Here is an 18,160-nt window from a genome sequence, read left to right as displayed (position 1 = left end):
GTACTACAGCATTTAATATGGCTTGGAAATATGAAATATTTTAGCTGTTACAACTATAAATTTTTGAAATCTACTTCTGTAGAACAGAACTTCTTGAACAGATTCATGATACTTTTTGTGATAAATAGCAATAGACACTTCTCTGTTTAGAGAGAAGACAAACCCTTGAATTTTTATTTTATTTTTTACCAGAGGCACCATAGCTTCTGCTAGAATTCTGATTGGCAAGTTTCTTAAACTCCATTAGCTCAGCGTGATCCTTTTCATATGTTCTTTTCAGATTTTCCACATACTGCATCATCACTTCTGTTGCCTTTGACATACGCTTCTCCTAAGCAAGAAAAGAGAGGAGAACACTCAGGCAACCTCTACACTTCTCAAACAAATCATATGCCTCTATGTCTATGTTCCCCGTCAGGGCCAAATCTGCAATATTCATTCATAAAGAAATATTGGTACCTCCAGAACCAAAAATTCCTAAGCTATTTAGAACACAAATGCAATAATATATATCCAGAGAATATCACCATTTATCTTGTTGTATGTTGTCTGTCTGTGTGCCTGTTATGCAGCAGATGTGCACTTGTATTTGAACTCTCAAAGGTCTTAATCACTGGCATCAGCCTACTCACTTTAGTGGGTAGAAGCAACAGTTTTGAATTGGGGAGGGTATTGCTGTGTTCTCATTTATACTTCCTCTGTTCTTATACTCTTTAGAACTGTCTGACAAACTATGGCCAAAGGCAAGCTACTGAACTAGATGAGCTTTTTGACCCAAAAAAGCCATTCTTATTTTTGCTGCACTGATTTTTAAAATGTTTCTTATGATGAATATAGCTCTGAATAACATGTATGCTTCTATTGTACAGATGTTGAATAGCTTCATGGGTAATCTCCTTCTGTTTGAATTCTATTTCCTGACTGAAATTGTGTCTTAACTGATACTACATAAAATACCATAAATCTGTCAAAATGACAAAGTGAAATTCAAAGGGCTAATAAACCCTACAGCTATGTGTGAAAAAGAGGAAGAGTGAATGTGTGCAGCCAAGATGCGTGTTAGACACTGGGATATTCTTACCTGGCGAACAGCTCCAACCATTTCAGCACGGCTAGATAGTCTAGCAGCCAAACGACGCAGCACAGCAATATCCTCCAGTAGCTTCTGGTAAGCTTCTCTGTGTTCACAGTGATGCCATAAGGCAGCTGAAGACTGAAGTGAAAGTACGTAAGCCATGGTGTAATGTCATGCCACTCCTAGTTCAGATGAACTGGCCTGAGCCACAGAAGTTGTAAAGATATGTCTAAGCAGAACTACATGTGGACAAATTAGCCCCACAGGAATGCTGCCTCCACCACCAGAGATAATCAGGCTAGTGCTGTTGCCCTGTTTCAGGATGATGCTTTGCTACATACTGCAGGCACATCTTTAAAGGAGTTAGCAGGTTGTGCACATCTGCAATACTGTTCCTGTTGAAATCAATATTTTATCATGGCTAACTACCTATGAACTTTACAAATGCCACTCTTATTTTAACCAGTAGGTACAAATGATTGCTGAAACACAAAGAACATTTGAATTTACTGGGCACAAGGTGTTACAAGGCCATTTATGTTCTCTCAGTTCCATGATACTTTACCCATTGAAGAGAAATCAGGGATTAGATTCACAAGAATTCAAAAAATAACAGAGTAATAGCAACCTACGTGGCCAGCTAAAACAAATGGCAATTGCAATTTCTTATCCATTTCTTATCTATCAATACATACACTTATGCACTTGATTAATATTGTCACTTTGATAGCTCAGAACTAATACAGAAAAGCACTGAACCATAAAACTTCACTGGAATTAGTTCCTGAAAGCAAGCGTGAATTTGGATATTTTCTTATCAAAGCCTTATTGAACACCTCTTCACCTAGTTAATAGTTCTGTGCATGAAAAAATTTATTTGATACAAGAAGTCCCATAGAACTTAGTTCAGACTCAGAGGCAGACTTTGTGATGCTGGGCAATTCCTGTATTCTTAAAGTGCATTTTCAGGATGCACTAGTTTTGGCATTGAGGTTTTGTTAAGTAATCACTGTGTTGCTCTTCATACAATTATACCTCTGACCAGCTGCCTTGTGCCCTAGTTCAGTACACCCCCTCACTTGAGCTACTGCAAGAGTAAACCAGTGCATTGAAATGATTTGTGTGAAAAGAATAGCCTCTCCTCCTCCTCCCCACACCCAAAAGAGGGGAGTGATAGGCAGTAATTTTAACAAGAATCATTTCAGAGACTGCATTTGTAGTGCATCTTGGTATAGAAACACAGTTAAGAGGCTGATGAATTTACTGTAACAACAACAATTTCTCAAACTGATTTATCACTGAAGCCAGTGTGTGAACAAATTGCAGCCTAAAGTTGACTGCAAGACCCAAGAAGGTATAAGGGAACCTGTGTGAAAAATACATGCACAGAATTTCAAATTTTCAAGTGTTTCTTGGCAATTGTAACTTGTTTTCTTGAAGAAATCTGAAATTCATATAAATCAGCTTTCTCTTGAAGTTGGCTTTTTGAATAAAACATCAATTATCACAAGGTCTGTAAAAAATTACAAAGGCTGGCCATGCTGTGATTAAGCCACATAATATGTTCCTGTCCTACAGAAATGATGATAACCTCCCACTGAGATGGGAACAAGTGTGGGYCTAATATGATACAGATTATACAGGAGCCGTCACTACATTTAATCACTTGTTAGTTTATTCTATTGTATAATGATATATATTGTATAATGAAGGCATCAAAAACGCTTGGAACAAAAGCTTTTATAGGAAAATGGGCAGCTTCCGCCTTGTTGTAAGTCATATAAAAAAAAGTTTGTAAGAGCCAGACTGCAGTTGGTGAACTGGACAAAGGAGGGGGAAGCTAACCACATCTGTCCCATGCTGGAAATACGGTCTTTGGTGCATGATTAGGGATTCTTGACAAAAATATGTGTTAATTCTAGCGAACTAATTGCTTGCAGTTTAAAGAGCCCTTATACACTAGTTGTACTAATGTGAATGTAGACAAAATATTATAATAAATAAAACACAGAGATTTAATAGGCTGTTTCTGTTTGCTCTTCAAAGAGAGAACAGAGGAAAGAGCAGCAAACATTGCCCCCCTTTTTTTCTTTAAAGGAAAAAAGTTAATCTGCAAATGCAGATTTAGAGTTCCAGATAAAATACATAAACATCACAATCCTTGTTTATTTGCATCTTTTCTCACCTGGTAATTTCCATAAAGCAAATGGGAGACTCTTATGTTCTCTAACTACGGCAACACCTCCTTGTATTATGTAAATTAGGTCTACTGACATTTCAGTCAGCAGCAGGGTATCTATGCATCTCCCTCTTGTTTTTGCACAAAAACGTGTGCAGCATAGTATAAATTGATCTGTCTCACGGATATATTTGTCATTTCAGTTAGACAGTCCAGAGAAAGTTGATCAGAAAAACTGAAAGCAATTACTGACAAAAGAGTATCAGAGAAAGAAAACAGCTGCAATGAGAGTTATAATATGAGAAGTATAAAAGCATTCAGGCCCTTAACCTGCCCTGGGATTAAAAGTAATCCTTACTTTTGCCTTTCCTTTACCTCTTTCTATTATCTCCAGTTAAGAAGTCTTTCAAGGCACAAATCTCAGGACTTAGGCTTCAAATCATTTCAGTATCTTGCCTAACTGGACACCTCAAGCTTACTGCTAAAGAAGGTGGTCCTATCACCATGGATCAGTTCTTAAACTGCAGTTCTATGCGCTCTTAGCTTTGCCACAGGCTTATTTCAAGAACTGAACAGAAAATTCACAGTATTTATCCCTGAAGTATGTTAGCAGAAGTAGGGCAATTTCCTCTGCTTTGCATTTTTTAGCAATGCTGGCCCACTCTGGGAGAAAACACTCTTTCACTCTTCTGTAGAGTAGCATGGGCTTACAGTAATGAGCTTGAGCAGCAGAAAATGGAGTTTGGGGTCTGAATTTACAATTAGTATAAGCAAGCACAGCCACATATTTCAAATGTGTGTGTGCACATGCATGTGCGTGTGCTATACTTCAGAAAATAATTTATTGTTGTTTTCTTACCGTAATGGCTGCTTTAAAGTTTTCCAGTTCCTTCTCAGCATTCTCTTCAGYAAGATTTCTCTCTCTCTCTGCATGGTTAATTCTAGCTTCCAAGGTATAGCTATCATTTCTAAAAGCCAAGGAAAGTTGTACAAACACATTCTGTATGGATTAAAAAAAAAAAAGGCATTTTTAAGTAGTGCCAATGAAATGTAGAAATTTCAAATAATGTCTTATGTACAAGGTATGTTTCACTGACTTTGGTGCTTAAATAAGTATTGGAACAGAAAACCTGAAATATCTGAAAAGCTAGATTGTTTCAAAAATCATTTTCTTTACTTCCTCTAAAATATGAATAAATGTGTTGCTGCCTCTTTTCCTGAATGCTTTTCTGGAAGATCAGTGGAGCAGTGTGTACACAATGAAGGAAGTATCAGAATCACAATGGATCTCTGTTTTCTAGCTGGACTTCCTCCAAGGGTCCCCAAGGTTTTTAAACAGATAGTCCATGCAGAGGAAGTCCAGGGATGAGCTCACTGTTAGCATTGTTTTACCTAAGAGATAAACACCTACTACTGAAGCCAGCAAAAGATTAAGTGTTAACATTTTTATTCTCTTGAATGTTGCCTTTAAAGAGTGCTTCTTTCTTTACCAGATGTATTATTTCTTAGGATTAATAATTTACAAAGTACAAGGCACCAATAGTTCCATGTGATTGGAGCTATGTAAATAAAGATCTTTTTCTTCACTTTCCCAAAACTTCTATTGGCCAAAAGCAAAAATGTAATCCAACCCAGAACATAGTGTTAGTTTCAAATTTTTATTAATTTGAATATATGATAATATTTTCCAAAGTGAAGTTATATTTTATTAAGAAGAATGTAAAAACAAGCATTGTGCTCCCTCCTAACTCTTCAAGTATTTTTTCAGATTTATGTTGTATGGGGCAATGGCCCTTCTTTCATTAAATTACGTTTGTCATTTCAATGGACCTCTGTATGTATTTTTTTTCTGAGGAATATTTTTTGGCAAAAAATCCCATTATCTAGTTCTAATAACCACACTTAGACTTATAGTATGCACTTAAAATTGAGGCATACAGAATTAAAGGCACTGTTAAATCACAAGCATAACCTAGATTATAATTAATCTACTTTTGCGACAAATTCAAATTTGGAAATAAGGCACAGATTCCGAGGGTAAGGAAAATTAACCACTGAAGTAAATTAAGGGACAAAATTTACTCTGCATCACTGAAAGACGTGAAATCAATCTAGATCGTCTTTCTATAATCAATCATGAGTCAGAGCTTGCATTATTCAGATTAGAGTAGAACATATTGCAATGGCCCCTTTGCGGTCTAAAATTATAAGAGCGTACTTACCTCAACTTCTTTTTCTGTAAGTGGAGGGGAGCTAGAAATAAAAGCAAAATAATTGATATTTTAATTAATAATGTTTGTCTCTAAAAACAAAGCTATTGAAATACTTAACTGAAAAGAACAACAAGTGTCCTCCCCTTAAATATTTTATTTTTTTTTATTTTTAATTTTTTTCAAAACAGTATTTAATTAATTCAATTGAACCTGTTACAGCTAAACTACATGTTTTTCCAAATAACAGCATAGTATCACTGGAGTATTGACCGAAATATACTACAGTTTCTGGCAGCCTGCAACATATATCTGCACTATGTTGTGAGAAACAGTACAAGAACAAGTCAGAAGACATCTGTTTGGTATTGCTGCTGATTTAATATGCTATATTTGAGACTATCATCTTTACCTGTTTTCCTTCTGCTAACAGCTGAAACCTTATGATGATGAACACAGATAATCACAGACTGACAGAACCATCCTGTTTTGGTTGTTACCTTTGGTTAAAGTTAGCTAACTTAGCTAACTATTCTTAGCTGATAATGAATCTGACACTGAAAAAAATATATGTAATGGAGTTTTTTACCAAGAGAATGATTACTGACTGCACAAAAACTTAAAACCACCCTAAAAAAAAAAATGTTACCAAACTGTGGTTCCATAGAACACTCTAAAATAAATGAGATAGACAGATCCATTATATTTCAAGATCTCACTTAACAGCAGTCCCACCCTATATTTGAATATACAGGTTCTTATTCCCTATATTTTGTCCAATATTTCAGAAGGCTATTCAGTCTTTACATAAGTGAACAAAGAAGAGAAACACTTGAAAGGAATGACAGGACATGTATATACAAATTCTATTGGATACCAGTGACTGACATTGTGGTTGACATATCTATTATGCACTGTGTGGATGGAATACTTTCAGAAGATTCATATATTAGTGCCAATCTGGTCGCAGGATGGTTTTTGAAATGGAAAAAAATCAATACACCTGGCATCAATGAGCAGTAAATTTTTCTCCATGGATAGAATAATATTGATACTTAGAGTAGTGGCTAAAAGAAGGGAGCCCAGTATGTTCCCTGTGAGGGAAAACCATATTCTGCCAAAAGTCATAGTATTCATATTACTTACTGTTATTCTAGAATGGAAGCTTACTAGAAGGAGTAGTTGCTTTAGAAGGAAGTTCAGTAATATTTCTTTCTTTAATTTGCTCCAGCAGATATCAGTAATGTTCTTCCATACTTTAACAATAGATTCGGTAAGCAAAACAGAGGCTTTTTCATTTCCTTTAATGATGTACACCTTGTTTAATTACAGGAAAGAAGAGAATAGTGTACGCCTCTGCACATGCAATATAGCTTGACAGCATAAAATGAAGAAGTTAACTTCTTTCATTTGGCTGGGGATGTTCTAGCAAACGTACAGTAGGGATAAAAGTTGTATATGCACTGACTCAATAGACTGAGCAATCCTATTCATTAAAGGATATTACCTGAAAAACAGATGAACTCAGGTTATATATTATCTGATATTCAAAGCCAGTTCATCATTTGCCTGTTTTGTACTTGGCTAGAAAATTATTCTTCTTTTCAATATTTGATTACAATCAAGCAATGGTCTCTTAGAACTTCCTCACTTATCTCATGCATTCAGKTAAAGTTTGTATATAACAATTCTTCCATAACAAGTGTTAAATACTTAATTTGTCTGCACAGAGAACACCTATTTGACATGGATTGCTGCTTCAAATTATCACAGGCCACTGGTATTTATTAAAAAGCATGGATGAAACTAGGAATAGTTTTGGCCAAATATATGTTTGGAATTGGTTTTAATGATTAATAAGTATTTTTTGTTACAGTTATATTTCTCTCAAAGAAAAGGCTTATACAGAAATATGAAGAAGCTTAGCTGCATCCTAATGGTACCTTATATGAAAATAAGAAGAGATACTTTACATAGATTATATTTATTTAACTGGCAAATACAGTGCAAAAGAAAATATGTTCAATATCTAAAGATATTTCTTGGGTCAGAGCAAAATACTGATTAATTGTGGACTTTCATGTTATTTTAAACATAGACCTCCCCCTCCAAAAGGAAAATTTCATTTAAATTCTGTCATGAAAATGTCATTTGGATAGTAGTAAACTCAAATCAGAGGGAATACTTGTACTTCTAAAGGTTTGGACAAACACCTCGTAGGTATGGTCTACTCTGACTCCACCTCGGAGAAGTATGGACTAGAGACCTCCTTTGCTACAGTTACACTGCACAACGCATCCCTAGCTATAGGTTCAAATGGTATTATATGATGTTGCACTACAGTACATCTATAATGTGCAGACATACTATTCAGATTCTAAAAGTGGGAAGTGAGAAATTCCTGAACCGCGGCAGATGTTAAGCAATCTCTATTGATAACTATCTGCTTGCACATTCCAAGATCAGAGTCTGCAAGTCCTTTAACTATATATATATATTTTTAAACAATAACCAATGCCATTTCACTGAAAAATCATCATGGGGAAACTTGCAGAAAAAACTGCAGAATCCTCACATTCCCAAATGTTACTATTGGAAGGCCTTATCTGGCCTGATCATTTTTGGAGGTGGGGGGAAGAAATACTAACATTTTCAACAGGAATTATATCTGTGACAGCAATCCTGAAAACCAGGAGCAGTCAGATCAGCGGAAAATCTGTATAAAAATGTACTCAGAGCATGCAAGTTAGGTTTAAGGCTTTTTACATAGAACTTAGAAACTTTTCTGAAGGTGTCCAGTTACTGGAAGATAGTGCTTTCCCCAAACTTTTCAGAAAATCTGCATTGCACATTTTAAGATGCAGCAATTTCTCTGCTTATATAGATCTGACATGAATGGAATTTCAGAATGGGAGTTCACCGGAGACCATTAGTGTGCTTTCACCAGATGCTGTCTTGCTACCTCTGATGAGGTTTTACCTTCCTGGAAGAGATTTGTGAACTCGCAGTTTTCGCAGCAATACATCAGGAATGCTGGGCATGACATCCGAGCTATTCTTTGTCTCTTCCTCTTCAGTGGGGGAGGGGAGAGGTGAAGGGCCTAAAGACATTTTCAGAGGAAAAAAATTCTTATCATTATGTCATTTGAAAAGTTATGCATTAATAATAAAGTCAGCATCTCACAGCCAAATGGGACTTATTAACCTGTGTCCTTTTTGAAATCAGTGGGAATTTCACCCCAAATCTCCTGGAAGCAAAAATGAAGCAACAACAAAAGGTTCCCCATCCCCTAGTGCAAAGTGTTACTTCCTTTATTGCATATGGTGATACATCACTCATCTCTTCTTTACTGCTGAAGTACAGATCCCTTGTCTTTCTTTTGAGCAGTGACAACAAGAGTAACCATTCCAATTGTCATTCTTTATGCAGAAAGAATGAAGTAACGCATTGTCTGACAGTCTCTAACGCACTGGAAAATAATCATTGTATTAGTATTTTTCCGAGAATCCAAACTGAACTCAAATATATTACCGGACCATCTAACCTAACATTTTGCACTTGTGCTTTATCAGTGCAGTTATATAATTTTTGGAATATTTTAGCTTATATTTTGAAATAGATTGCTGCCATTTTCTAAAGATTTAAAAGTCATCTTCCAGGAAGATTCCTGGTATAATATACTATAATACAGATTTTGTGAACCCCTTATGACAAATCTATGGCATGTACGTATTTGTGCTGTATTTTCATTGAAACAGGACTTAAAGGTTATAACTGTGTCTTCTATCACTTTCATAAGGACCAAGACATGGCTCTAAGTTATTGCAGTAGGTTTTCTTTTAATTTCATGTTATTTAACTTTTTGAATTTCATTTTATTTAATTTCATATATGATAATTCCCTTATCCCCTCCTTTTACAGAATTTAACAAAGGACTCTTCTATTGGAAAGTCAGGACTTGTGTTTTGAAACCTGAACTTGGAAAGATATCTTTGTAAAGCTTGCATGTTCATTTAGCCTAACAGACAGACTCTTAGACTTGGAAAACAAATAGAACATGAAAAAGCTCAGATTCTTTAAGTGTGGAGAACAAAAATGTGAAAGGCAGATTCTTTCTATCTACATTTTAGTTCTGCGGATCTTCTTAATATTTAAAATTCCAGCACTTACTTCAGCACTATCATGTATGTCCTCACAAAAAGCCTGCCGAACAATGCAATGTCTCCAATCTAATGTATCCCACTAATCTAAACTTCTGTAATTGCAATGTTGTGTTTACTAAGATGATCACAATAACTTGGCATTGATAATAAAACCTGATGGAGCCAGTATATTTGATTCATAACATAGTAATAATGAAGTAGCTGGCTCTTTCCTATTGTTTAAGCAAATTATTACTTTAGTTAAAAAGCACTAAGTGGCTATAATGACAATTCGAGGAAGTAAGTCTCCCTAACAAATGAACAAAAGATTTGACCCCTCACTTGTTTTCCCCACTGGGGACATGGAGCTGACCTTCAACTCTCTGGTTAACATTTAAATGAGCAGTTGCCTTAAAAAGGTTTGTGACACTTATGAGACCTTGGCTGAAAAGCTGAATAAAATAATACTTAGCATTTGATAATGTTTTTCTCTCACACGTTTAAAATCTGCCAAAATTATACAACAGACTGGTAAAATGGCAACTGTTTTACACTCTCAAACACAGCCCACTGAAAAAATTCTGCAAAATTATATATTAGCAAAGTAACAAGAATAATACTACCATATCTAAGAATTTTATCAAAGATAAAATCACTAAATAGAGGAGGAGGACAAGAAGTGTCTTAATTTTGTTTTATACAGACTGAAGATGAGATTTTTTTCAGAGATAATATGAACCACAATATCTCTGCCATCTCCCTGTGTAACAGAAACTTTAAGATGTTATGAAACAGCTCCAAAGCAGACAAAGCATTGCACCTCTCACACTCTATCCTTTCACTGCTGCTCCCTGTTAGGGGACTGCACAGGGCAAAGGGGATGATCTGGGCTGATGTATCAGAAGATGCATCATTCACCTTCTCAGCACTAGAGTAATCAATAGTAAAACCAAAAAACACCACCAGTTTGGCATAGACTGCTATCGTGTGTAAAGAACTTACTTCACTGAAGAAGATCTGTAATGACAGCAGCCAGCCAGGGAACTCCAAAGCTCTGACTCTGGAGTATGGTTAGGGCAAAGGAGGAGAAAGGGGTTTGAATCTCTGCTTATCCAACTTTCAACTCAATCAGATCCCAGGAGATCTGACAAGTTTTGGGACGAGCCCCATAACTGATTCTACCCCTGTTCAGACTCTTGATATAGAAAGAAGAATTCCTTCCAGGAAACCTCTGCAGAAGTGGCCTTCTTCCAAAGATAGAATGAGAATATAGTTGGACTGAGGTTAAAATTTTTAAGAATGCACTACAAATATTTAAAATATAATTCTCAAATGTGGATAACTAGAATTTGTAAGTATCAACAATACAGGTTCAACTTAAACCTGTATTTAAAGCAACTACATAAAAGTGGTCTAACTGCCTACTTCCATACAAAGCTTTTACTAAGAACTTAGGTGACTAGCTTTATTTATTAAAATAAAGGACCAAAACAAGGCCCTTCTTCATAGTCTTGTCACTGATATTAGTTTCTTCACATTGGTTCATTTGTCACAGAGGACCATGTTAGCAAGCTTTTCTTAGTCTTCTAATAAAAAGTGATCCACTGAGTTGAAATGATAGCTCCTCACAAGTACTCTGTATAAGCAATTCAAAACCTGCAGTTCAGTAGAGTAGTGCAAGTGTACCACACCCGGGCTACAGGCTCTTCCTGGACATACATGAGCATTGTCCTATTGCATTGTGTATGCCACTTCATGTTTCTGTGGTCTTTCTAAATTGCAAACTGTAGCTCAGTCAGAAATTATGTACCTTATGGACAAAAGCTTTGTGGATGTGGGTGATCCACATTAAATAACGACTAAAATTAGATCCTCATAATTGTCCCTTCTGACCCTAAAAATATGTGAATTAGCAAAGTGAAGAGAATTAGGAAAAAAAAATTATTTCAACTGTCTTTGRATCTTATCTTGGATAATCAGCTTCAGCTCCTCCCATATTAACCTTCTCCATTTCAGTCAGTGTGGCCTTAAAAACACACACCGAACAAGTTCCGACTGAACTACTTACAAACAAATACCTAGTTTTGGTTTAAATACTTTTAATTGATCACTCAGCAGTTATTTAGTTTTTCCCAGTCATTAAATTGTCCTCAGGATTCTATCTTTGCCCCTTATTTCTATTCCGCATCTGTTTAGAAGCAGCTTCTAGTTACCATATCTCATTTGCTTCTGCTAGATTGGAAACTTCTGTAGATTGGTTTCCGTTTCCTTAATTATATAGAACTTTAATCCTTCTCTTAAAACAAACAAACAAACAAAAAACAAACTGAGCTAAGAAATCTTATTATGAGGCATATTTTTCCAATCCTTCAATCATACTTACGTCTCTTCTCTGGCTTTACTCTAATCTATCCACATTTACATAGGGCTGTGGACTATAAGTGAAGATGCTGTTCCAGTTTTTGCCATACATACATTAAAATAAACAAGAATAAAACATTCCATCTCTCATTTCCAAGGATCAATTCACCCTTGTGGCCACAGTATCTTGCTGAGTTCACATCCATTCAACGCATCAGTGCTGAAACTTTTTTTTCAGAATGTCACTAATACTCAACATAGTCCTCCACTTGGTAAGTATAACAGAGACTCTGTTCCAGATACACAACTTGCATCTGGTTGTAGCAATACCTACAGTATCTGCTTGGCTCAGCTCACCAAGAAACTCAGATCCACTAGACTCTATTAATTGTAATTTACCACCCCTACCATGATTGTCTCATTACAAGTAATATTGTAACTGCGCAAAAACATGTTTTTTGTTTTTTATTTTCCATATCAGTTAATTAGAAGAAAACACTGTATAACAGACAGACATTCCTTCCAGCTTTTATGATACTGCACCTTTTTCCTGTTCAGCTGCTTCACTAAGTTCAGGAAGCTTAAGTCCAACTAAGTTTTGATTTCTCATCAAAATATGCTCCTGTAAAGAAAAAGAGTAACATTTCTAAACATACTAGAACTAGAAATCTCAATTTAAGTATCCCTGCAGTGTGAACACAAAATATAACATTCACTTTAGTTAATGCACACAATGGAGAAATTCATATTAAATTGTAGTCAGATATTACATTGCATTATATATATACACACATACCTTCACACACACATACACTCTTAAACATTATGTACTTAAAATTTAATACATACTTTATTTAGCAAAATTCACGGTCAAGCAAATAGAGATTTGCAACACACGCTGATTACTCACATATAAAATTTGAGTTTTAGTAAATGAAAGTGGATGAAAAAACAATTTTGGATATAGCTATAGTAATAAGCAAGTACCCTAGAAATGAGAGCGGGAAAATTCAAAAAAGGAGATACATGAGACTGCCACTTTGTTGACTCACACCCAAGCTTGGTATGCTGTAGCTGCAAGTTTATACTTCATTGTTACTGTACTCTGTCACTATTCCCCACAGGCAGGAAGAACGTACTCTTGAGGATGAAACTTTGTTATTTAATTTCTCTTTCTACTGTCTTCTTATTTTCTACTTTCATATTCTCAAATATATTTAAAATCCATAAGCACCTGTTTTTGTTAAAAGTAGACAATTCCTTCTAGACCCAGAGTTCAAATCTCACCTGACTTGAATTGTATCTCACTTGTGTTTGTTTTCTTACTGTTTGCGTTTAACAACTTCTAGGACATTCAAAATTATATGGCTTAAATGTCTGTAAAAGAAAATTCCCAGTACATATATACTCAGAATATATAAACAGGAGAAGATGAATAACTAAGTTCTCATTCCCAAGCAATATGATGGGAATGAAATAACCTGACTGTAGAAATTGAAGTTCTTGCCTACATTTGCATTGTGTTCATATTAAAAAATTAACTACTGGAGGTTTAAGAAAATATTCTTACTATGCTGTTATGGACAAAAGCTACTACTTTTTTTTTCTTTAAAGGTCCTTTTTGCTATACACACACATGTTAGTTTCTTTACATTGGTGGGTTATCATTTCATACCATTCCTACTTTTTTCAATACAATTGCTAATTCTTAGGGTTTAATTCCTAATTTCATCAATCATTTAGACAATTATTTAACAGTGGATTAATTTTTAGATTTTGTTGTCCAAGTCTATTCTTCATGAAGCTGACAAAGTTTTGCTGTTTTAGAATTAGGGACTGTCAGTCTGGCAATCCTCTAACTGCTCTTGCTCTCAGAGACACCAGTTCTAAAACACTAGGCACATTGAGACATTTTCTGAGGATGTGCGGTAAGCAAGAAAACAAATTAAAACAATTTCCCATCCTCTGAGATCTTGCAAGTTAGCTTTATTTCAAAGGCCAATATTCTTGAACAACAGGACTACTGCCCTTGAAAGTGAGAATGTTAGGAGGTACACAAGACTCAAAAACAGTAATCTGAATCAAGTAAAAGTAATTTCTAAATCCAAAGAACATTTACAAATAATATATAATATGCAGGGGCTTGTCAGTCCTTAAACAAAAGTATAGTAGCGGTCTTCTAACTTCAGCTAAATTTTTCTGTTTATATGCAGGTCTCAGCCCACTCATACAGAAATCAATCAATTAACCAGTACAATGTGAGGGCCTCTGGATCCGAGGACAATTCTGAAGGAGCAGTAAAAGCATAGCACAGGGAAGAAAAGGAAGTGCAAGAACATAAGTGCCTCTTTCAAAGATGTTTGTTGTTACATCCTCAGGAAGGAAAGATTTTTCAGATCTAAAATTCTCTTTCGAAATCAAAATAGATCATTTTACTCCCCAGTATGTTTTACAAATGACATGACAGTTAATAAACTGCTTCCTGTTTATAGGTCATGCACACTATCCAAAAAAGAGATATATTGTGTTTTATGTTCACCTTTCTGTTACCAGGAAAGCAATTAGTCTTTGACACCACTATTACAGTTTTTCTCTAGGGGCCAAAAATTGCATGTGCAAGAGCATGGTTGATGCATATTTGAAGAGACAAAATTTTTTTTAACAGAATTAAGAAATAGAGTAATTCCATGGAATTTAGCTATAGGTTACAATTTACTAAAATTGCAAAGGGAAAAATATGATACAATACTATGTTGATCTTTCTGAAGCTGCTTCTCATTACATTAGCATACATTTCTCATAATAATAAAAACGATATGCAAGTTGATAGTAGTAAGAGATAAAGTATTTTTAAAACAAGATCCAATTGATGGCTAGGACTCACCTCTCTGAGTTTTGTCAATTTCTGCATTCGCACTGGTTGAACTTGGATTTGGAGGTCTTTGAATGCTGAGGCTTTTAACTGATTGCTGGACTTACTGGCAATGGTAAAGCTTTTATCTTCCTCAGATGCTAATTTAAAAGGTGTTTTATCTTTCTGTCCAGGCTCCAAGCTATCCCATGACACAGCTCGTAGCAGAGGAGGACGGAGTCCACACACTTTAAATTCTGGTTTACACATAACTTTATGGTCCCTAGTTTCTGGAACAGGAATTTTTAGCTTTTGGTCTATATTTCCTATTCCTGGTCCCGGTAGATGGGTTCTTAAAGGAATATCATTTTCTTTTGCTTTCTTGAGGAATGGTTTTCCAAGTTCACTTTCACACACATTTGTGCAAGTGTTAAGAGACGTTCTGCCACCATCACTACCTGCAGTGGAGGATTTAGGTAAAGAATCCATATGCTGACGTGGATCAAAGTTTTCTTTTTGATCGGAGAGTTTCTCTTTGGAGTTTTCAAAACCAGCAGAACGAGGAACCAACCTTCCCTGAGAAATTTTTCTTTGATCATTCAGCCTTCGATCAATTAATCCTTTTGCAGCATTCTGAAAGCAAAGTGATACATACGAAACAGAGAAACAAGTGTTAATTCCTCTTTTTCCTTGCCCCAAAGACAGATTTTCATTTTAAAGAGCCATTTTCCTTTTCAGTGTCATTCGCTTTTAAACTATGTGCTGTTGACAAGAAAAATGATTTTTAAATGGTACTTCAAAGATACAAAGAAGAGATTCCCAATTCTTTCAAATCACCTCCTCCCACTCCAGAGTTCATTATAGTTACTCATCATCTCAATCTAAGGTTTGCCTGAGTACACAGCTTTAACCCCGTATCTTTTAGCATTGTAACTTTTCGGATTTCTTCCTTCGATTGAATATATGTTTTCTATTAGCCCCTCACTTTCCAGCGGAAAAAATTATGGGCTTGTACACATATTGTAATTTTCCCTCCATGTTTCTCATGTCTCTAAGTCCCTTTCCATTTGCCTTTCTACTGGTATTTTCAATTTTATATAATTGAATACTACTGAAAAGAGTTATTAATATTTACTTCAATATTCTGATCARTCCATGCCTTATCTTTAATGCTCTGACATGTTTGAAGGAGTTATGCCAATTAAATTACAATTTATTCTCTACTCTTCTATTTTTCCTTGGGATAAATAATTTGCATTGCTTTACAGGGTGCACAGGACTCTGGCAGCTTTAACAGCCTGAGTGCTAGAGGTCAGAGATAACGCTCTTACTTACAGACTTCAGGGCTGAGGAAGGAAGGTGGTGTCATGTTTCTCTTCCTATTCTCACTGTGATACAGTAAGATGCACAGATGACTGAGGCAGGTGCATTGAATAGATGCATGCAAATAGTTCAAAATCTTACTGTGTGCATTACCACAGGTTATAATTCGGCTGCAATCTCCATAGCAGAACCGGCAAAAGAACATGTGCCCAACCTTGGCTACTTTGGTACAGAGTCTGTATTTTGGCTAATGGCACCTCTGTCGGCAATTTAAGGCAACAGACAAACATCAAATCTATCTGTGGGCTCTGCCCTAAATATGTTGCTACTCCTCTCCTTTGCAGTTACTGCTCCTGAATTCTGCTGCTAGATTGGGTTTTTTTAAGTCTTGCCTAACCTACTCATGGCCAAATGTCTTTAAAAGGCCATCTGAGCTACTGTCTGATGTTGCCTAAAGCAAATTAGGAAACATTCGCATAAACCGCTCCACTAGTAGGTGCGCAGGACAGTAACACCCCATCAGCAGGGCAGAACACTGCTGCTGATGGGCAGATAGGTACAGTAACCTCTTCCACTGAACCAGATGGGTCTGGAAGAGGACGACTGTCTAAGACAGCAGAATGCACCAAAGTGCCTGTAGTCACTATTTTTACTTTACTTCTAAAGTTATTTCATGTATTGATTTTCATTAAGATAGGACAGGAATAAAAATGCCTGCATGATAGGATGCAAAAACTGGCTGTAACCCTTTTTCCTCCATTACCTTTGCAGGTGCTTCATGACTTCTTAGTTCACTATTGTTTATCTCTTCACTTAGTGAACAATCTTTTAACCTTTTTAGTCACAGTGACTATTCGTGCTAGGCAAAACAGGCAGATTTTGTGCAATGCTTAAATTAAAATGCTTACCTCTGTAGCTTGCCTGTCATCTTCTTTCACAATTCTGTTATTCTAGCAAAAAAGGGGGGAGGGGTTGTATATGTCTTACAAGATTTTCTTCCACATCTATGCTGCAAATCTTACATAAAGATATTAATGAATGAATTTTGAATCTCTTAACTGTTTTTACATTGCTTGTGACAGTTATTTATGAAGAATCGTCAGGATTTTTTTTCCCCATAGACTAGCATTATATTGGATCTTTCCCATTTTCTATACTTCACAGTTCTCTATGATTCTCCAGCACTCATTACCTCATATGGATTTTGGTCTTCAGATTTAACATTTATTAGTCTCTTACTTTGCAGAAAAAACATGTCAATAATCTTAGTTTGGTATGCAAAATGATAATGAAAACATCCTGCTTTCCTTAGGGATGAATAGGGCAGCGTAGCGTAGTATGGTACTGCAATGATCAGCATACTGTGCAGAGTACTCAGCTTTTTCTTACCTGCCCTGCAGACACTGACTCGACACTAGTGGTTGTACATACATCAGACCCTAGAAAGACAGATATCTGATTAGGGCATATACTGATCTTTTTGCTAAAAATTTTACTACAGCAATAGCAAATATATGCATGCACACCTACATATACTATATGAAGGTTGAAATTTAAATGCACAATATACTATTTGTAAGGGAAAAATAAAATCTAAAGTATAGTACATGAATGACCGTTAAAGCTTCAGTTATTGAAAAGGACAAAAAAATATAGAACATGTAACCTAGCGGCATCATAGGAATAAAAATATAATATTCAAAAATATATAATGTTGGCATTCACGAGCTTTGTCATATTCAAGAGCAGACACTTCTGAATTTATAGGTTCTGACTTCTTCTCAAGAGATAATAAAAATGCATTTTTTGAGAGTTTTAAAAAGTCTCGGTTTGAGCCCGTATAGATCATTTTACCTGATGGAACTGGAAGAGTGAGAGAGTTGCTCCGAGATGCTACTGGTGAAACTTTAGGACTAAGCGTAGGGGAAACTGCTTCATTAAAACAAAGACAAAACAAAAAAAGGTAATTTTATTTATTAGGCTTGTGGTTTCTGAATTTTTAAAATTCAGCTAAAACAT

The 18,160-nt window shown here is 35.7% G+C and overlaps 1 protein-coding gene across 1 annotated transcript in view; it reads right to left on the bottom strand.

Moving 5' to 3' along the window:
• Positions 1-18,160, bottom strand: part of MRVI1 (murine retrovirus integration site 1 homolog) — a 48,496-nt gene that overhangs the window by 11,571 nt on the left and 18,765 nt on the right. The window contains exons 5-14 of the mRNA XM_026070752.1: positions 17,996-18,073; positions 17,531-17,580; positions 17,050-17,091; positions 14,852-15,451; positions 12,511-12,589; positions 8,444-8,564; positions 5,477-5,507; positions 4,114-4,254; positions 1,082-1,213; positions 190-331 (exon numbers count right to left, since the gene is read on the bottom strand). Of these exons, the coding sequence (XP_025926537.1) occupies positions 190-331; positions 1,082-1,213; positions 4,114-4,254; positions 5,477-5,507; positions 8,444-8,564; positions 12,511-12,589; positions 14,852-15,451; positions 17,050-17,091; positions 17,531-17,580; positions 17,996-18,073 (1,416 nt within the window). The remainder of the gene's footprint in view (positions 1-189; positions 332-1,081; positions 1,214-4,113; positions 4,255-5,476; positions 5,508-8,443; positions 8,565-12,510; positions 12,590-14,851; positions 15,452-17,049; positions 17,092-17,530; positions 17,581-17,995; positions 18,074-18,160) is intronic.

The sequence above is a fragment of the Apteryx rowi genome, unplaced genomic scaffold (genome assembly GCF_003343035.1).
Source record: "Apteryx rowi isolate R43461 unplaced genomic scaffold, aptRow1 scaffold_107, whole genome shotgun sequence".
Classification (NCBI taxonomy): domain Eukaryota; kingdom Metazoa; phylum Chordata; class Aves; order Apterygiformes; family Apterygidae; genus Apteryx; species Apteryx rowi.
This window is presented reverse-complemented; position numbering and strand designations above follow the sequence as displayed.